This window comes from Sceloporus occidentalis, unplaced genomic scaffold (assembly GCF_023333645.1).
Source record: "Sceloporus occidentalis isolate IW3139 unplaced genomic scaffold, rSceOcc1.0.p SCAF_100, whole genome shotgun sequence".
Classification (NCBI taxonomy): Eukaryota; Metazoa; Chordata; class Lepidosauria; order Squamata; family Phrynosomatidae; genus Sceloporus; species Sceloporus occidentalis.
Window position 1 is genome coordinate 1,680,836 of NW_028317080.1, and position 21,910 is coordinate 1,702,745.

At 42.4% G+C, this 21,910-nt stretch overlaps 1 protein-coding gene across 6 annotated transcripts in view; it reads right to left on the reverse strand.

Moving 5' to 3' along the window:
* Positions 1–1,666: 1,666 nt before the first annotated feature.
* LOC149284047 (homeobox protein Meis2-like) overlaps positions 1,667–21,910 on the reverse strand; it is a 79,357-nt gene continuing 59,113 nt past the window's right edge. For 4 of the 6 annotated variants that reach the window (XM_089497261.1, XM_089497264.1, XM_089497263.1 and 1 more), the window contains 4 exons: positions 15,860–15,936; positions 3,485–3,543; positions 2,123–2,212; positions 1,667–1,725 (listed from right to left, as the gene is read on the reverse strand). In XM_089497261.1, coding sequence (XP_089353387.1) covers positions 1,667–1,725; positions 2,123–2,212; positions 3,485–3,543; positions 15,860–15,936 — 285 coding nt within the window. Of the gene's footprint in view, positions 1,726–2,122; positions 2,234–3,484; positions 3,544–15,859; positions 15,937–21,910 lie in introns of all 6 variants that reach the window. The other 2 variants (XM_089497258.1, XM_089497259.1) reach the window with 1 other exon arrangement.

Consider the following 21,910-nt stretch of genomic DNA (forward strand, 5'->3'; position numbering starts at 1 on the left):
CGGGATGATGAGGACGACGAGTCAGAAAAACACGCGTGCCGAAGCCGTCGAATCTCCCAGGCTGTATGGTTGGCCCTGTGTTTGTTTTAACCCGGCCGCCTTCTCAATGCCTGATGATAATTAAGTACCAAATATACCATATTGTGTGGCTGCGTAATCAAATCAAGAGAGGATAATATTCTTCTGTATTAGGCTATTAATGTAATTGGTCATGAAGCATAAAATATGTTATGTAATTAAATAGGCTAGAAATTATATGGCCTATATTAAGAATTATCCAAGCTGAGAAAATGTTTTCTCTGTGGCCGTTATAGGGAACATTGCTTTCTGTTTCCTGACCGCATTTGTAAAAAGACAGAAGAGATAGGAAAATTGGCTTCATCAGTGGATGTCACGCCAGCCCCATGAGATCGGCTATGAAATGCTGGTCTCTATTTACATATACAGAATGATTTAATCAAGGTAAGTCTTCCTATATTCGGCCTCATTAAACAAAGAAGTTTCAATGTTATATGCAATTCTGTCTGCTCCGCTGCCTTCATCTAAGGGGATGAAGCTGGCAGGCTGCGTTTCTTTTTTTTTTTTTTTTTTTAAAAGATACGTCAAAACACTTGAAGCTTTAAACTGTAATGGGTTTCTTAATCCAAGTGCAGCCATTCAGCCCTGAGTGAAAAATGTGTTGCTTTACATTCACTTGCCACAAAATCTCTTTCCCTTTTTAATACATTTATTGACTACCTCGCCCCTCTCTCCCCGCAGATACCAACGTATTTAAATAAAAGAAGTAAAAATCACACCAAATATCTCAAAAATAGTCGTCAGGGATTTTTTTACCACCTAAAATGAGATCAACGACTAATTAAGGTCTTTGTATGGGGAAGCTGCCCATTTTTTCTTGACCTTAATCAGTCCTCGGTCTCGTCTTAGATAGACTAGATTTGGCCGACTGGTTCTTATCTGCTGTCAAATTAAGAGTTTCTATGTATCATTCGGGCACGGACCCAAGATCAGCGGCGTCAAATCAGTCAAAGGCATAATTACGCTAAACCCCCTTCTCTTCTAACCTTCAATGTGTGTAATTTCACAGGAGGAATCTGATCGCCTTCCTTAGGTAGGAAGGCCAGTCAGTGCCTTAAGATGCTTAATGCATTCCGAAGCACATATATAATGCCGGATTTTGTCACGTGATGTATTTTTTTTTTTTGGTAAAGTTAGAGTAAAAGATGGTTACTAAATCTTTTCCCCTGTTTTTCTGCATGTCTACATTGGCGTTGGTTTTATCCAAGCTGCTGGGTTAAGAGTTGCCTTAATATATCCCTACAGCTACTGGCACTTTACCGTGATATAAAAACTATGGAACAATTTAAACTCTTTATGATTTGCAGAAATTGATGTCAGTTCTAATTCCATTTATCCATAAGTGTCCGATTATTAGTCCCTTACAGCCAGAATTTACAATATTAAGACACATCTTAGGAGATAATAAGGCAACATACATATATATGTGTGTGTGTGTGTGTATGTATATGTATATATATATATATATATATATATATATATATATATATATATATATATATATATAGCATATGTATATATAATGTATACACATGTTGTGGGATGCTGGATATACTTACTTGTTGTTCGTTGCTGTGCAAGGTGACGGTTACATATAATGCCACTGTCCATCCATGCCCATATTCATTCCCATTCCACTCATAGGCCCTAGAAAGAGAGAGAATGTAGTAAGAGACACCAGATAGGAGGGACAGGGATTATCCAGCGGTAATACTCATTCCTATTTAAGTCCGTTTACCGTGTATGTTTGTGCGTAGTTTTTCCGAAGAGAGCCACACATTATGTCGCCATATAGTAACTCTAATCATTTTTATTTTTTTTCAAGGTGAGTCAGATTTTGGAAAAAAATGCTAAAATCATGAAATTATGTGTATATGTCTCCAGAGGTCATAAATGTGCATTAAACTATATGTAGGATGTCCAGAACATATTATGTCGCCGATAAAGAACTATGTTCTGCGTATGCTAAAATAGTTTCATTAGGCAGATGTTGCCCCTGTCACATGGCAACGTCTGTGAACGCCACCAAAAGCGTGAAATTTACCTGCAGGCCGGATCCCCATGTGTTGTTGACCATCCAACACAAAGCTCCCCATTGGCTGACCCTCGGGACTATACGCTGCTCCTTGGCTCACTGAAGGATCAAGAAGAAAACCTGATTGTGGTCAAACGTGGACACAGAGAAGGAAAAAAGGAGAGAAGACATACCGGAAAATCAGCAAAGGTTCCAGTGTCAGGACTGAAACACACGCTATCAACCCGCACAAGCACTAAACCAGACACTAACTACACACTACACGGAGAGAGGCCATGATTTGTTTGCCATTGGCTTGGTGGGGATCTCGAGGAACATGTCTCCTTTACACTCATCTTGGCCCCCACTTAACGTTAGGAGCCACCCGGGTCTTTATTACTGCCCCACATGCCTTAAACATTTCAAAGAGATATTTTTGGAAGCCACCAAACGTTAACATTGTCATATGCAGAATGAGAAATCATCTCCAAGAGGTAAGATTATTGGCAAATACAATGAATGTGCAATGTGATGTACAAAAAATGCTTTGCTCCTTCCTTCCGTAGACAAAAATCGGCGCCATTCTAATGGATGGGTGAACCCATTCCACTTTAGTGTAAAAGAGTTTGTGAGAATAAGGGCAGGGGGGGGTTTAGCTGTGAGCTCCTATTAAAACACAAAAAAACACAGCCTGCTTTTTTTAATGGCAATTAGGAAGTATTAAAAAGTTTGTAAATTAACGAAGGTGGGAAAAAAGGGGGAAATTATAATGATAATGTCCATTTCAGTCCAAGTCATTAAATGTGATTGGTGTGACTTTTTTTTTTTAATGGAAAATATGCTTCCCAAAGACCCCCCCCCCCCTTGGCATTACCCCACACACATTCTCACCCTATACCTAAAAAAGCCAGGGATATTATGCCGGCGGGCTCCTTGTGAATAGGCTGTGAATGAATGCGCACAATGGGACACACATAGACGCAGCTTCCTTATACCGCCAGGAGGTTTTGCATAGGATGCAACAAGTAATTTAACCCTTCCATTGGGGGCAAGCACCTGCTTTGGTAACAGAGGGGTTAAACGGCTTCCTAGTGGCCCAGTACTTTGCGCCAATTAGCGGTTTGTGGGAGGAGGGGTTGCAATTGTACCGAGAGCATGCTGGAAATCTCCAATTAGCACCAATTAGCTGCTCCCTATGGCGGGATGCTGGGATTTAAAAGGGGGTGAGATTGCCCCCACTTCTCTTCTCTACTGTCTCCCAGAATGTCTTGCTGAGGCATTTTATTTACTGCCCATTGAACCCTTCTCTGTTTCATACACCTCTGGCTGACAGGACCTGCAGAAACTTAACCCGTTCGTAGTACGTGGAGAGAAAGCCGCCTGGGACCTCACCTGCTCGATTAGACTGGTCAATCATCGGCTGGACTATTCGTCTTCTGGCGTTAATGAACCTGAAACACAAGAGAAATACAATGTGTTATTTTATGCAACATTCCCATGAAGAGGCTAAGAAAATGATGCACAAACCCCTTCCAATTAACCTTCAGAAACATGCTTGAAGACCACTAGTTGCATGGTACACCTTCCATGTGCATATTGCAATTCAAAAGTAAAACTTTCATCATATATGAGAGGTTGGAACTCGGGAACTTGTAAACTGTTACAAGTTGTTGCTTCCTATAACTTGAAGCTATACATAATTGTATACAAAGAGGTTAGCATTGATGACTTCTCCTAAGATGTCCCCTGCTGCCTTTCGTCTTCCCTCTGTGGAAATGCTGTGGCCTCTGGGCAGTATGGATGGCCTCCTACGTTTGGGAGATGTTTCAAGTTCATGTTTGTTTTCACACTGTAGAGACGAGGTTGAGGAATCTCTCAATGATATCACAGAGGAGCAAACAAAACCTTTATGTCGCTGACCCCTGTTAGTTACATAACATTAAAAGCCACCATCACAAGATGGACTTCACATATCTGCCACCTATGTACCCAAAAACCCAGCCAGGAGAGTCCACACACCACAACGATTGTAAAAGTTACAAGTCTCCCTAATTTCTATTTATTAACAACTTAACGGAATTAACACACGGGCCAGCTAGGTAATCGTGTTGGGGATGCCGCTATGAAGATCCTACATTAGCAAGCAAGTGCATGCCGGAGAGACACCAGAGACATCATTGGCCCGGAGTGCTAGAAAAAGGCACGAAACCTGAATAAAAACCTTTTGGATGGCGTAACGGAAACCCCAAGTAGATGCAGCCCTGAAACGTTGCTTTAAATTACGACAAGTCTTCTCAGATGCAAATAAAAATGTAAATTTCCATGGAGCAGCCCAGAAGTCCCCCTCTCTCTCTGATCTCCCAGCATAGTCCTGCTCCCCTCCTACCCGGCCCTAAATGAAGTCCAGGCGTTTTTGTTTTCATGTGGCTTCTCTGGGTCAGCAGTGGCATCCATTAAACGGTCTTAAGTTTTATTGCCAGTCCTATAGAGGCTAGAGAGCCAGCTCCAGGAGTGAGGCCCCCTCCTACCTCATACTTACCACCTCCTGCTGACTCAAACTTTAAAAGCCAGGGGGGTCACACACAGGTCAGTGCCAATTGGTGCTGACCTCTGTTGCCACATGGGGCCCCTAAGCTGCACAATTTTATAAATCTGGCACAACTTGCTGGCATTAGAAGATATAAAAGTGAGGAAAGGCAGAAAGCAAACTACCAGTTAAAATGACCTAAACAATCTCCAGCTCGGGTTTGAGTAGCGGTCAAACAATCAGAAGGCTGAAGGCACATCAGGCAGAGTCTATGTCAGTCAAATCATTCCATATATAAAATCTACAGCTTATGCTTTTATATACAACCACAATGTAGAGAAAGCGTAGTATATACTGATACATAATAAAAGATCCAGGTGATAAGCCTGTCTGGACCGGACATCAAAGGTAATGGAAACCAACAATACATTCTTCCAGGATGGAGACTATCAACAAGGGTTCTACAGACAGGAAATCAACAGATAACGCAATCTTCAGTTATCTCAAACCAGTAAAGTGCTTTGGGAAAGAATGTAACATTAGGGTGACCAGAGCAGGATCCTTGCCGAATGGCCGTACGGGGTCGGGGGAAGGATCTGTTTATTAAACATCTCTTTGGTTTACACAAGAGGTGAAGAAGTGAGACCAAGAAATGGTTCGCTATCCAACCAGCAACTGAAGGCTCTGGGGCTTTAAACAAAGAGGTCTATCAGGATTGTGTGGGGAGAGAATGACAGATTTACCAGCTGTTAGGCAGTGAAGGGTTAAGGGTGCTCAGGGCAACGCATAAACATGGACCCAGGGGGCTGGCATGCGCCATTTCGGTTTACCATGAGGAGTGTGAGGGAGCATGGCGTGTATTCTTTATACCAACATGTGTTTCGGATTAAGCACAGAGGGGACATTCCCCTCCACCCCTCCCTAAAAGCAGGTAGTAATAGCCCCCTATTTGACAAGGACATGCAGAGCCATAAGTCACCATGCCGTTAAGGCTGGATTTAATTTAGATGGTAATCCCAGAATGAGTGCCTGCAATTTTTCATGTTACCTTAACTGGTAATTGTTGCCATTAATCCTCTGTGTTTTGAGTTAAACAAATATAAGGTACCAGTATAAAGCAGACCCCCTTAGACCCTGCCCCACACCTTCTACGCATTAAAAAGATGGCCGCGTTTCCAAAGGCACGCACATTCAAAACGCTACTGGAACCTCAGCTTTACTGCAGCGACATGGGCCAGTTTACAGGCTGCGAGCGTTTGTATAAAATTGCGTGCATTTGTCTGGGAAGGTCGATGTTGAGGACACTTTGTTACCAGAAATTCAGGGGTTTTCACTGTTTGAGATAAATGCAGGTCAACCCTGACCCTACAACATAGAAAAAGGAATGTCTGCCATAAAACATTAAAGTTATTGAACACGAAGGACCGGAAAAATAATGGCGGATCATTGTGAAAATCAGTCTTATATGTTTCATTGTCCTAGACCGAGGTTACATCCACTGTTTATCTTTTTTAAATTATTTGCCCTGATTGGGAGCGTCCACAACTTCTACCGCCATATTCGTCAAGCATTTTCTGGAGAAAGCCGATGCGTTCGAAGTAATCGGCTGAGAAATTCTTTGACTTCTACGGTGATTAGTCCAGTTTTACCATTTGTTGCTTGATTTGTCTAAATAACTTTGACCTTCGCTCTACAAGAAACATTTTTAAGACACAACTGCTGGTGTAGGACCAACACCCTACCCTGTCCGAAATGTGGATAATGTGCAATTTTACCTCTATCCCCCAACAAAGACCTTCTGAGGCCTGCAAACCATTAGCAATCCCCACCCCCAACACAACACAACACCATGCCCAGGACTCAAGGCTGTCTTCAAACAAGTCATTAAAAGGAGGGTTGAGGGTTCAAACAAAGGTCATTTCTTTGGATACTACCCAGAAATGTTTCGTAAACTGGGATCGCTCCCCATTTGTGATGGGGCCAGCATACAAAGCTCCACGTACTCTCCTGTTACCATGGAGTGCACTCAGAGCTCCACATCCTATGTCTTGGACCCTGTTTACAGGAAGGCTCCCGTTTTACAATGAGTCGAGGTCTGGCACGTTGCTGCTCTCCAGCTGTTCCTACAGTATTGGTTCTAAAAGTTATAGTCCGGTTTTTTGCTCTCAGAGGATAATGGGAACTGTAGTGTAACACCAGGGGGTAATAATAAGCTATACCTTAATGCACTTCAAACCACATCATTGTGTCACGTGAATGTCCACCTGGAAGGAGGAACTGGTCATAGGCAACTTTGCTGCTGCATGAGCCCAGGTCAGGAACAAGGAAGCAGGTTATCAGCATCCAAGCACAATGCACGGTTTATCTACAGAAAAAGGTCAGGCTATGGGAGTAGGGGATCCACCAGGTGCTTGGCATCTCCATGGACCACCACATGTGCTGATGGATGCCCAGGTGGCGCAAAGGAAAGGCAGATGGTACCCTGTCTGCATTTGGAGTGGATTTTGCATTAGACGTGTGCCCGCAGAGATAGCGAGACTGAGCTCCACCAACTCCACACTTTGCATATCAGCTACATTTGCATACAACTGTCCCTCATCCAATGTGTAACCCTTTGCATGCTTTCTTCAAACATTCATCAAATACATTGATGCACCTAGTGTATTGAACCAACAGCCAACTTAAAGGGTTGGCTTAAGTATCGGGGGAACCATTAAAGATTTATTGATTAAAAACCATCTAACCATCTACCCCAATATTTTAAGTAGTTCAAAGCATTTTTATTAAGGTGCTCATGCCAGGGAACCAAAGCGCGGGATCTGGGTTTTTTGGACTCGATTACTTCCAACAGAAGAGTAAATGTTCTTCTCACAATACAGAAATACGTCGGCAATGTGCATGTAAGCAAGAATGATAGTAGGCAAGCGTGCTGAGCCAGCCAATGGAGAGACAGCTCCTCTAAACGGACCGAGAGAAACAAAGAAAGTGCCCCTGGAAATAAAGCAATTACAGAGTGCAAGCTTTGAAGAGATGAAGGTGAGTGCTCGGGTCCTCAGCCTTTCTAGCCCTGATTAGCTCTGAGGAAGATATTTTCTAGGTCTCTGGGAAGAGCTCTTTGGGCCAGATGTTACCTGTCCGTCAAGCAGCTGAAGTGGACGGGTAGGCTGGAAGGAAGCATATCGGAGCTTTGATCTGGGATAGAGGAACGGCTGATTTATGGAGTGGAACTCTGTTCATCCGTTCTGTTTTACTTTCTGTCCTAAGGCAGAACCACATATTGCAGAAGGAGAGAGAGAGAGAGAGAGAGGTGGGAAAAAAAATGTACCATTCTTTACAGCATCAACAAGCTCTGACAACTGAAACAGGGTTTTTCTTGGCCTTAACAAAGCTTAGAGGCATGTCCTTTGATGCTCCTGTTTTCTCTCTTGTGCTCTCCCTTTCTCTTGTTCTCTCTCTTTTTCTCTGTTTAACATACTACTTGCTGTTTAATTAAGCTCCAGTAAATGGAATGGACCATGGCCAGGAAGCTTGGGGCATAAACACACCTGCAAGATGGCAGTGGGCTGCTGTCAGGTCAATCTGCTGTCTTTACCTGGGGAACATGTCCTCTACCACCAGCCAAAGCCTCACTCATGACAGCAATGGCCTTTTAACAGTTAAACAAATATAAATGATCTTCTGTTCCTTTGGAATCTGTTGTCATAAAGACCGAAAACAAGTACTTTCCATGGCGAAGTCAGGTCAGGTATCTCTACCCTAAAGCGGCCTGCCCTGCGCCCCTTTACTCCCGATCAGTACTGCTCTTCCTGTCTCTTCTCTCTTACATGCTTACTTCTCTTTAAGAAAATATAATATAATATTTATTTCCCACCTCTCTAATTTCCAAATCAAACAACGTGTTTGTAATCAGGCACTTTATTTATACGACTTCTCCATTTCTTGTTCCTTCTCCAAGCCCAACACACATTCCTCACAGCTACGAACTCTATGCTTTTTTTGATTTAACAAATCAGATGCTTTCTGATGATGATGATGAATTAGCAAACCTGTAATTAATCTCTTTCCAAGAAATACAATAATACACATTCCTTGTGCAATGCTTCAACAAAAGCCGCTTTTCTAAAAGACTATATCAAACCCGAAAATACACAAAACCGACATCATCTAAAGAAGATCCCAAGATACCTGCCGCTTCTAGACAACTTATGCAAAGGGACAAAAGTTCAAAACAAATTGCATTTAAGAAGAAAAAAGAACACGCCAGTGTGACAGGGCCAGGCAGGTCAATAAAAAAAAAAAAAAAAAAGCTAAAGATCTCCATATTATTCTACCGGTCTGCACAAACTTCCTAGTCTGAATGTGTCTTCATGAGATAATGGATGGGATGGAGCGAGGGGGACATCAGCCTGGCCAGGATAACATATCCAGGAGATGCGAAGAAGGCACCTCTTGTGATGGAGCTTCTATTGCTGTCACCCTCAATCATTTACCCAATTGCTTCGCCAATCTACCTCCGCAAACAGTAATTTTCTCTTGGAGGAGCGCTGTTTGTGCTACTCAGTAATGATAGAGGAGTCGGCTCTTTCTGCTTGGAGTCAATAAGTCCTCTCTCTGAATCAGGCATCTCCTGAGTGCTTCTTCAGGTATCTGTCTGCTCTTTGAAAGCTATACCCTCCCATAGTACTCTATTAATCCCTACGCACGCTGACAGCGACGCAGCAACATATTGCAAGGGAAGATTGTATTCTGTAGACGTTGAGTTTGGTCTGATACCTTATGGTTTGCTTAAACGTGGAAGTATTTACATCAGGATTTGTGAATATATTAAACTGGCCACAGATGAACTTCAAAAAACCATTTAATCTGCTACTCATTTGAACCTATGGACTGCAGTTACCGTCTTCTGGTCCACCGACTGGCCGGTGATACTCTAACGATAAACCGCGCCATTAACGCCAACAGACGCGTGCGCAGCGCCATTATACCTTAAAGCAGATCGGCGTCTGTGGCAGTAGCAGCAGGTTGGAAGGGTCTTTCAGTTCTCTGCCTCGGTAAAAGGTGAGGATATTATGCTAACCTGTAGCTACAACGTGTCACGCAGGGTTAAGGCGCAGCCATTCGGATGGACAGTAAATAATGACGGGAGCGTTCAGCACAATCGATGCGTCTGGCTCAGTACCAAGCGGGCAGAGCTGCCAGGTCTCAGGGGCCACATGTTTCACTGCAGGGTCTTAACCCATTTGCCTCTGTAGTGTTGGCACGTCTCCCTGTCTAAGCCGTTCCGGAGGCTCAGGAGGAGTGCGGCCAGCGCCTGCCACTTCGGCTAGCCAGGGGCAACGTGACAGCCAAATCCGAGTGCTGTCATGTAACGCCTTCCGTGCCACTTGTAGTCAGAGCTCTCTTTACAAAAGATACCTAAACATAATCCAGATCAAGGATGGCTGCTTTTTTTTTTAACCTAGCAATATTCCATGGTTGGCTACAAAAAGCCAATAGCCTTATTATCTAGGCCATTTAGACTTGGCGTACATGCCAACATTTTATTAGTGTTAATGTAACCTCGCTATTAACCCTTCTCTGGCACGGCATTACCGCCCCCGCTGGCAGTAAAGGGGTTACATTTCATTCTCTCATAACTAGGCTGAGTAATCCTGCGCCGTACTTTAATTTGGTTTTAATTTTATGGGCCTCGTTTTAACTGCTTGCCTTACAGACCTTTTATTCCTTACAGGAACAGTTAGCTCATAAACACGAGATCCGCCGCTTCCTATGCACTTCGCCTTGCACCTCAGACTGCATCTCGCTCCCCCCTTTTTTTTTTTTTTTTTTTTTTTTTTTCTTCTCTCTTTCTCGTTCCCTTTCTTTTATTAGTATGGCCTTTTCCATTTTTCCTGCTCCGAGCCTGGGACACAAATCTCGCTGCTATTGCAGTGTGTGACATCTCCGCTCGTTTGCCGCTGCTCATTAACAAACAATACTGCTGTGAAATTGGTTTAATGACAAAGTAATAAAATTGCTATTCTGCTCACAGAGTGCCCGAGGCGTTCTGAGGCAGGCTCTGGGTGCCAAGATGCATTAAGCTGCTTATTCGTAAAAAAGGGAATCATCTGCTTCTAACCTCCCCTGCCTGTATACATTGTGGCTTTCATCTCCTGATAAAAAATAAAAGATGGGTTTTCATAGGTGTTTCTCAGCCCGGGTAAGAAATTGTTATAAAGCAGGGTTTTCTTTGCAGTCAGTGTCTGACATTCCCTCACGGAGATGAAGAAACACCAAGGCAGTGACGCCCTTCCCCATGTTCTGTAGAGGAATGTTCTTCTGGTTTGTGGTCTTCCCAGAGGTCTCCAGATATTCTAGATTCCAATTCCCCGCACAGGTTCCACGGTGTACCTCGTGGACGTCATTACCATGGTACCATGGGTCATAATTATAAAGTAAATCCACAAAACTCTGTGCTGTAGTCTGGAGAATTCATGGCCAAAGCCAACGAGGTATCTCTGGTGGCTCCAGGATGGGCCATTATTCATACAATAGGGTCCAGGTTATGGAGCCCTCTTTGTGTGTTTCCATAATTATTGCATCTCTTAAAAAAACAGATATGGTTCCGTATGTTCAGAAACTCGTTCCACCAGCTGCCTCTAACACCCACTCATGTATGTCCAAACCATATACCTCTCCGAAAAAATAAATCTGTTTAATTAGTGTTAAAATTAGTGATTCCGTAATACCAGCAGAAAGAACCGTGTAAAATACGCAGACGCTTCTAAGTGGCTCTAAATTACTTTTAGGTAGGAATAAAGTCCCATTTGTTACGTATAATGCTACATTAGTGTCAGTGTCCCCGGAGTTATGACAGCGGGTGATTTGGTGGAGGATAGGTGAACAGACAATAACCATGCAGAGACATGCGCAGCCCTGGATGTAAAATGAAGCATTTGGGTACAGAACGGTATATAGAAAGCAGCTACCTTTTTTTTAACCAGTTTCCACTTGTTACCCCAAAATGAACCGTTCTTTTCCAACGAGTACCTCCTAAATCCACCTGTTCATCAAATAGTTTCTAAAATGATTTTTATTCGGGCGTACACTACAGTTCAAAAGTTTGGGGTCACTTAGTTTTGGTTTTGTTAAGAAAAGCACATTTTGTCCATTAAAATAACAGCAGACGGGGTTAATGTTGTAAATGACTATGGTAGCTGGGAACGGATGATATTTAATGGAATCTCTTCATAGGCGTACAGAGGCCCTTTATCACTCCCATCACTCCTGGGTTCCAATGGCATGTTCACCGATCAAAGTTTATGTATAAAAGAGTAATTGATCGTTAAAAAAACCTTTTGCAATTATGTTACAGCTAGAAGTGTGCTTGTTTTCCCAGTGACCCCAAACTTTTGAATGGTGGAGGGTAGTCTCTGGTAGATTTTTTTTTACCCTAGCAGAGGGTTAATAGAATTGAGATGTTCTTAATACCAGGTGCCCTGGGGAACCAGCCTGGATAGCGTGTCGGTACATGGAAGGGGTAAATAAGCCCTGGCATTTGCTGAATATGCACGTTCATCTGCGCCAGCCCAGCGGGTCAAGTGGCTAGTCTGGATAAATCAAACCCATATATGTATATTGCTGGAGAGGTTTTATGGATAAGAAACAAGGTTTATGGAAGTATATACATGGAGAGATTATATACGCAATCACCATAGCAACATAACTCCACTATTGCACTAGAATTGCTTTATATTTCAGTTTATCTAAAGCAGCCAAAAATCCAAGGGAACACCAGGGGAAATGAGGGACTTGGCCGGAAAGGCGCAGGTAGGTAAGTAGAAGGCGCTATTGGAGTGTGCAAAGCCACCTTTAACCCCTTCACACTCTTTTCCGGCTTTATCACCCGTAATCTGTGAGTGCCGATTACCCGCCAATCTTCAGCCAGTTTCTGTTCCTGGTTTTGTCACCTTTAACCAGAAAGAAACCTCCGTTTGCTCTCCTGCTAATGAGGCTGATATCTTATCTTGCTATGCAAGTTAGGGAGAGTTTCAAATCTTGTGTTTACCTTGAAAGGTGAAGGAGTAAGAAAAGGCAAACAGACGTGAATTACATGTACCTGTGTGTGTGTATATGTGTGTATATATATATATATATATATATATATATATATATATACACACACACACACACGTACATGTAATTCATGTTCACATCAACGTATACTGGTTGCTAATGTATATGATTTAAAACGCACCCTGGGGTAAAAAAATAAATAAATAAAAAAAATAAATAAATATATATATATATATATATATATATATATATATATATATATATACATTTTTTATAATTATATAGCCTTGGTGCCGGGTCATCTGATGACACAGGTCTACTATCTTGTTATAAAATGTTCAATGATCCGTTTATTTTTCTGTTAATGGGTTATTTGCTATTGTATCTATTTAACAAATAAACATTAAATGCACACACAGGTATTCTATACTGACATAGACTTAATATGTGACTGCATGAGCTCAGAGAGAGAGACAATTGTGCACATGGAGCTATAGTTACAAATAACACCCCATCGCAGAATAACGCAGTTATTCTTTTAAAGGGGCACTTTTTAAAATCCAAAATGTGAACAAGAAGATAAATTACCACCCTAGCAGCTATACATACACGTGTGTGTGTGTGTGTGTGTATGTATGTATGTGTGTGTATGTATATATGTGTATATATATATATATATATATATATATATATATATATATACCATACCACCCATTCCGGATTTGAGGAAGGGGTTAAAGCCCGATGCACCCCATTCTCTATGCATTTAAGGTACAGGGTTAATGGGTTAATCCAAAATCATTAATGGAAAAAAGTAATAGAAGGACCCCAAATCCCATAAAGAGACATCTGTACTGGGCATAGATGAGCTCAGCCTTCCCGTCTTCCCAGTATCGGTCTCTTCTCCAGGTTAGCAGTTTATTTGTGCATTAATCACGTTGACAGAAGCAAGGCAACTCAATTTTCTGCCTCTGTAGCCGGGCGCATCACTTTCTGCACCGCACTCAGCATGGAAACGGCTGCATCTAAGCTGTGGTTACCGGTTTAATTGAAATGCTATCCACACTATAGGGTGCATTAAACTCTGATAACAGCAGTTCCTGTGGCCAACTTAAGTAGCCTGGAAAGAAGAAGAAGAAAAAAAAAAAGCGAAGACATTTTTTTTTCCCCAACTGATAAGTCAGACAAACCAGCTAATTCTCCGAGCGTGTCTCTCATTGTGATCCGTAAAAAATGGGGGGGGGTGAAATGAATCAGAGGGCCACGAAAATCAATTGACCCGCGGGTGGCTCATCGGGAGCTCAGGCTGATAAAGCTAACGGCTTTGTTGGTGTCTGCCTGCCTGCACGCCACAGATAGGGCACTTTGTAAATGAACCTGCTTTGATAAATATATTAAGGGAAGCTGTGAATAAAAGGCAAAGGCTTCTCATTTGTAAATACAGAGCCGGCTACACGGAATTAGAATGATAAAATAGAGTCCCATGTAATTAAGTTTGTATTAGTGCTGAAATCCGTGCAAATACTCTCCCCGAATTCTGAAAGAAAACTGTCGTTTCAATTAATCTGAACATCACCCCGGAATGTAGGGAACAAAATTAAGCCTGCGATTATAAAAAAACAAAAAAAAAAACCAGGGCCTGTATTTTGATAAGTAAATCCAATATCATTTCTTCTCGGCTCTGATCGCTGTCTGGAAATCCTGCAGCTCCCCCCCCCCCCCCTTTTTTTTTTCCTCCCCGGTCTTTTTTTTTTATCCAGCACTAGAGTCAGGGCTAATCCACATAGAAAGGTCTCATTCTAGAGCTGGCTGTGAAATATCAAAGCAGGTCGTCTGTTGTTAAGATGGGCCAAGAAAGCAAAGAACACGGGTCACGGTAACTGCTATACCCCCTATGGAAATTCCTATAGAGGCTGTGCCCCAGTCAAGAACATGTATAGATTATTCAAGTATCCGCACGCAGCTGCCTATAAACACAGTATAAATCTCATCCGCGTGAAATGAAAAACGAAAGAATGGTCATTTTAGGATGAAATCCTGTGTATTACAATGTTTTGACTTTTTTTAGGACACTTGGTGAGTGCCTATTAGTCACTGGCTTACGATAACATGATTTACAGTTTTTTCCTGCGAATGTAGTTTAAAATTCGCCGAATACGAATGAATATTATACCTGAGATTTTTACAGTACGCAACAATTTATAAAAAAGCTAACGTTTCTATCACCGGGTAAGATGTTTGGAAGAATTCTACACTTTCTAATAAGAATCTTGAAATAAGTCCTTTTATGGAAAACTCAACAATAGAGTTTAATATCGCTGTAATCAAATGAACAGGTAGATGAGTGCTCAGCAGAGGCCAAGGGGTTAATTAGTGTAGAAATATAATAATTTTTTTTGTCTTTGTTTCAGTTATATTAAGACCTCAGGATAATTAGAGAAAAATGTTAAATAAAAAAAATCATTGTAATAAAAGCCATAGAAAGGAGAACAGATGTTGCTCTGGAGTATAACAGGATCACCTTCTTGGTGTCTCCGATATCAGTCACTATCAAGTCTCCCTGCAATTTGTGTTTTCATTTCTATAGCTACAGATCTTTTTTTTTGTTACCATCTTTAATACATTTATTGGTGGTCACGGTTAAGTGGGAGTATGAAGCTCTTCTAGATGATTATGAGAACAGAGGTTCTCTGAAATAAGGAATCTGAGAGCCCCTGCTGTAGAAAACATAAATCAGCTTGTTAAAAGGCAACACCGAGTAGCTTTTAATCAAATGTCACACACTGCAGCATTATGCTTTCCTTTCCTCATTAAATCGCAGAGCCTCTGAAAGCGTTGCTGAAGCACTCCAATAACTGTGTCTGCTGTCCTCCTCAGAAGACCTCTCCAGCCTCCCCAACTCCGTGAGGGCTTCTACGTTGTGCCCAATTGGTATATCGAGTTACATCAATAAAGTAAAAAATGGTGCATTGTTGGTTGATCTACATATATTATAAACATGGCCCAATGTGAATAACTCGTTTTTAGATCAATCTATGGTGGGTCTCCTGGCTGCGCATTAACAGGACAGGCTCCGACGGAGATGTCTGCTAGCTGAGTCCTCTGATCTCCAAAGCTTCCTTACTGACCACCCAACCTGGGTTCCCATCACAGAGCGCAGAAGAACCAGTTCTTTGGTCACTCACCAGTTGTTAACTTGCAGAATAGTCAGTCCTGTGTCCTGTGCTAACTGCTTCTTCTGCTCTTCTGAGGGGTATGGATGCTGCAATATAGAAAAAGAGAAAGCGAGTTATTAAAAAAAAAATAAAAAAAAGAGACCCAAATACATTCATATCTAACTGGACGATATATGGAATGGAAGATGGAGGAGGTTTACAGGAGAACGATGACAAGGCCAACATTCTATGCGTAGTATAATAAGGTCCATTTCCCTTAGAGATCAGCACTCATTAGAACCAATAATTTACATTTAATAGGTGAAGCACTTAGACAGAAGGAGAAATTCCATCCCCAAGCCCAAAAAAAAAAGCAGTGTTCAACTCCATTACTGTAATGCCCCATTTTTAAGCCATATAACTATCGCCCTTTGTGTTTTGTGTGCTCGCTAGGCCCTGTGTGGAAAGAGTTGCAGGTGATCCAAAGACAAGCAATAATCACGAGAGGGACAGCGAGTCTCCTTGGTGCTCCTGTAACACGGTTCTGTGAAAGGCCACCGAAGTCCCATACGCGGTGTTTGTACTGCACTGTTTACCCAGGCTGGAATGCTCCATTGCCAATACATTAGCCCAAGTCGAACAATAAATAACAGCCATTCAGCACCAAGCAAACTTTTTTCCGCTTCTATGAAGGAATTAGCAAGGATGGGCAGCAATTCTATGGGTTATAAACAGAGCCCCCACCCCTCACTCAAGCACAGCCGGATAGAAACTAAAACCAACAGCTCATTGTTTGCCTGCCAAATGCATAGATATTGGGGCTTCCAGAAAAAAAAAAGAAGAAGAAAAAAAATAAAAAGATACCAGGATGCAATTTGTGATGCAGAGTGGGGTGTAATAGTATGTAATTGTGACTAATGATACAGAATGGTTCTAGATTGCGTGATGTGGCGGCTGTCGCTTGGAGAACAGAGGACAACCGCCCGAGAACTGGCCCAGTCGCACGACGGGGTTAACTCTGTTTGTATTCATACTGCCGGCTTTTAATATTCTGCAAATGTTAACATAGAAAGATGATAATGTCGAGTTAATATGGGTTAAGGATAAAATGAAAATACATTTTTACTGATTGCTGGGTGCTGACAATTTTTTGGCTTCCTCAGCAGCCTCTCTATTGAATCCATGTAATTATACCAAGGCTTCCCCCCCCCGATGTCAGCCCCCCTCCTCTGCTCCTCCTCCCCGCCTGCCCACGCTGCTAATGACCTCCTCGCTGTTATCAAAACCACTAATAGTCCCCGGCCCAAGCAGGAGCAACGAGCAGGGGACATGGGGAGGCCCCGGCGTAAGTCATTTGCATGGGGTGCGCTCACACTCATTCTGCCCCATCAGAGCTCAACCGTCAGGGGCTGTGAACAGACTGCATGATAAATGCTACCCCTAACCCGCAGACAACTCCCAACAATGCCACTGCCACCTATTCTCCTGGCGGTAATGGAGATAATGAATGAGAAGCCCAACTCATCACCATCACGGGGTGGCTGGGAAAAGAGAGCCTCCAACTGCCTAAAGAAAAGGGACCTTAATTGGCCGAGGACATCGTTTAGGGAAGGGGGTGTATGGTAATTTCATCCGCTGACACAGTACAAAGCTGTTAACTAGTTCTGAGCTCAGTAACAGAAGCTTCTTGTTGATTCTCCGAAGAATAAACTTGGATCCCATTGCCGCCTTCTACTCAGGACGAGAAGCCACTGGGATTTAACTCATCCAGGGTTCCCTCGAAAATACTCTGGCGGGAGAATGATGATAGATGGGGTGTCTGGCAGTCCAGCTACTAATCTCTTATTAGATGTGTGCTGAGGACACTCAAGATCCAACTGGGCTTGTCCTGCCACACATAATACCACACAGCATTCAGAAGGACAAAGAGTAGAACAAAAATAGCAAAAAATTCATTTAAATACCATCGGCAAGACTAACAGTCAATGACACACACTCACACACACTTACACACACTGTGGTTATGTTTCTCACCAAAGGTCCAATATTTTTTGTACCTTGCAATGACCATGCATACAATGTTTAGGAAGCTGCCTCCTTAGTATACTTAGTATTATTTTTTGTAGTAAAGAGGCTTTTTGTTGGTTCTTTAACGGCTCTGCTGTATTGTTTGTTAGAATAGCCGTCATACGTTCCACATCCAAAGTCATCTTTTTGGTTTTTTTTTCTAAATCTTATAAAATAATCTTAGTGCTGGACCTGCTTTAGTACTCTTCCTGTATTGCATTGCGAGAACACATGAGATAGGCTCTAGTTTCCCTCTTTGGCCGTTTGCGTCGTTGCTAGGCATGCTTTAATAACGTTACATACGTGTACAAAGCAGTGCTAATGGATTTGTATAAACAGGCTGATAAGTGGCTGGTGGCCCCTTCTAGCCGCTCGTTGTATAAACAGAACAGCTTCATAAACACTGGTCAGTCGGCACACAATGTAAACATGGCTGCCCTGCCCTACACTGTGCGCTAAACAAACTCTCAATGGGAAATATGGATTTCCTAAAAAGACTGGATTCTTTCTCAGGCTGCGGAATTCCCCGACAAATGAACATATCTGCCCTTTGAGTAAAGCGTATTGCTCTGCTATTTATAACCTTTGACCAAGACCCAACATATAGCCAGTGTGCACCAAATGTATTCTGGAATTGTCCACAGAGACCAAAACTAAACTCGGTATACACCAAATGTATTCTGGAATTGTAACTGCTGTATCATGAGGGATCTAAATCCATCCATCAACTCGAGGCTCAATCCAGAACACAAGCTTTCCTGGGAATAAAGACCTTTGCCACCAAAACAACTGTGATGTACCTATTACTTTGTGTGTTGAACCATGTGTATACCAGGACAGTGTGCAACCAAAGCCCTCTAGAACCGACCAAGTTGGGCTAGGCAAAGGATCAGGATAACGTGACCCTTATGTCTGTGATTCCAGCAAAGCTTATTTACGGTTGTTTTAGTGTTGGAACTTGTACTAACAAAACATGACCTGGGCGCAATTCTTAAAAACACAGTAATATAAGTTTGTGGTAACAGATTAGAGCTGTTGAGGACCTAAGCAAGGTCAACAAAGTTCTTTGTGGTCCTTCTGCAGAGACCTTGTTCACTCTGCTGCCCAAAAAAACTCAAAAACACACATACTGGATGCATATAGTAACAATGGCTTCCACCATGACACGACATGGTTTATTTATTAAAAAAATGATTCGGGAAAGTTGGAAAAGTGGTGTTATCACCATAGCAACCAATGGAATGACTCAATGAGCAGGAGCATTCAAGTACAAGCTATGACCACTTTGCTCCAGAGCCACATCTTAAACCAAACCGCCTCGGAGCTTCTGGGAACCGCTGGTGTTTAAGAGGTTAATGCCGCATAAACATTATCACTGCAGATTCTAATACACGTGAACACGCGTAACTTTTTTTTTACACTCACATGGCAGAGGGTGGAACGATCGCACATCAATAAGCCTTGTGGGAAGCCACATCGCTTATTACAGATTATAATGCAAAATATGGGAATGCGCGATCGGCGTGGGCGTAATTAAATTAATTAGCGATATAAAGCACTCGGAGGAAAGTGTCTCCACACACAGAGGTATATGGGTAAAACAGGTTTTAAATATTTAACAGGAAGCCATCTGCTGCGTGCTGGGCTGTTCTTCCGAAATATAAATAAATAGATGTGCCTTTATCAACCCTGGTACGATTCCCTGGCCCCTAAAGAGGTTATATTTAACAGCTCACTTACCTTCCTGAGTCTCACGCTCAGTTTTAACACCTCTGCCCGAGAGCTTCCGATAGAGTAGAAAAGAGGATTTATTTATTTTTTTTTATTTTTTTTTTAACCTATATATTCTGTCCTATATATAATTTCTCATTGTAACATCTTTCTAGAATCTAAAACCAAATCCCTATTTTGATATTTCCTCTCCTCCCTGAAGGTTTTAATCAACAACCTATCAGCGCCTACTTTTGTGTCACATGACAGTTAAGTGTCCCCGGGAAAAAGTTCTGAATGATACATAATCGGTTATGATGAAAGGGTGTAATATAAAGATTAAATAGCTTTTTTGTTCACCAAACAAGGGGAATGTCTTGGTTTCAACATTGTTGGGCACCATTTTTTTAAAAATGTATTCTCTAGAATTCTTTTTTTATTATACATATATATATATATATATATATCACAAAACACAATTTACATTTTGGATGGATTTTCCCCATGCCATGTCTGCCTTTTCACTTAACGTTTTAAGAGTCTTCTTTCTCTAACCCAGTAATGTTCCCGTTGTGTCTGAAAGCTCCTACAGGAGCATGGTGGTTAGGCCATTACGCAGTCCCAGGAGTTACGTTATCACATGGCGTTCCTTTAATGCCTCAGTACCTTTTGCGGGAACCTGCACTTTTAAAAGCTCATTACTAGAAACCTGTATTCCCTCCAGAGTCCAGCAGGCCTTACTGTAAGCATCTACCGTCCTAAATATCTGACCGGCAGAACCTTTTTTATCTTGGGTAATCCCGAAAACGGATTCCACCTTAACCCATTTAAACCATTTTATTGCATACAATACATTGTGTATCTAAATATAATTATATTTAAATATATATATATATATATATACTATAATTGAACGACACACAATAAGGGAGACGTGAGGATATTCCCAATGGTTAATATGAGAGTGGAGTCGCAGCTAAACACAATTATTTTGCTTGTTTGTATGTGTAAATGAAATGAAACCGGGCTGTATTAAATGTCACTTAATCTTTGAACCGGTCTCTGCTGGTAACCTGGTTTGAGAGTTCATTAGGCGGAGAGAAGAAGTGCATAAGGGAAGTGTGAGCAGGAAACTGCAGCCTCCCAGAGGAGGCTTCGCTTCAGCAGCAGGAACAGCCATAGCAGCACTTTATAGCGGACGCGCTGCTGCACTCAGCACATGCTAGCCTTGAACTACGCTAGCGATTCCATACCACGTTTACTCGGCGGAGCATGAGGCGCTCTGCACAATACTTCACGGAAAACAAATTGCTCTGCGCTCAAAATAAACAGCGCTTGGGAAATTGCCCAGTGCTCACATACAATGCGGAACTTCCAGCGGCTGTCGGAAGTGAGGGCTTTCAAGGCCGGGCAGCTCATCGCGCCATTATGGAGACCCCATCTCCAAAATATCAGGAAAGACTGGTGGATCTCAATGTGTAACCGTGGAGAGAAGAGATAGGTGATGTGATAGGAAGATTACAGGAGAGACGTTTATGTCAAAGGAGGAGAAATGTTAGGTCATAGTCTCAAAGTAGAGGGTCAGAGCCTTAGATGTAATGTAAGGAAGAGAGGGTGGATGCTAAATGGAACAGCTTTCCAGCAGAAGTGGTAGAGGCTTATATAGTGAGGCATTAAACTTGCACAGGAAAGGCATATGGCTCCTGAAGCTAAGACAAGACCAAGGACTGATTAAGGGTTGAGCCTTTAAAGCAAACAGAAATGAGCAGACTATATGGTTCTTATCTGCTATTACATTCTGTGTTTCTATGTTAAACCTAAACTCGCAATAATCTGTGCCTATGGCTCCTCGGCATAAGCTGCAGTTCCCATCATGTAATGAATACTGAGAGCCCTGCACCCAAAAAACTGTCTGGAGCCCGGACATCACCGGCCTGTCCCCACTACCCACCTCATACCCTTCATGCCGCTCCAGGCTGCAAGATTTCTGCTCATTCGCTCGCAACCCAGAGGTGATCGCCCTGTTGGGGACAGTAGCGAGAAATGAGTATTTTACACAGACCAGAAAGGTTCAATTTTGGGCTTGTTTCTGGAATGCAAGCTCCTGGCTTAAAGCGGGTTAATTTTCTGCCTGCGCAGGGAAGCGGGAGCGTGAGAAGTGCTGAGGTTGTGCAACGTGCAGACTCCAGGTGTCCCCAGGCAGCAGGAGTTACTGCTCATTTGGATTCTAGCCGTTTGTTGATAAACCTTCTGTGCCCTCTGCTTCTTGACATCCATTGTTGCCTGCCACTGAAAGCAAAGGGC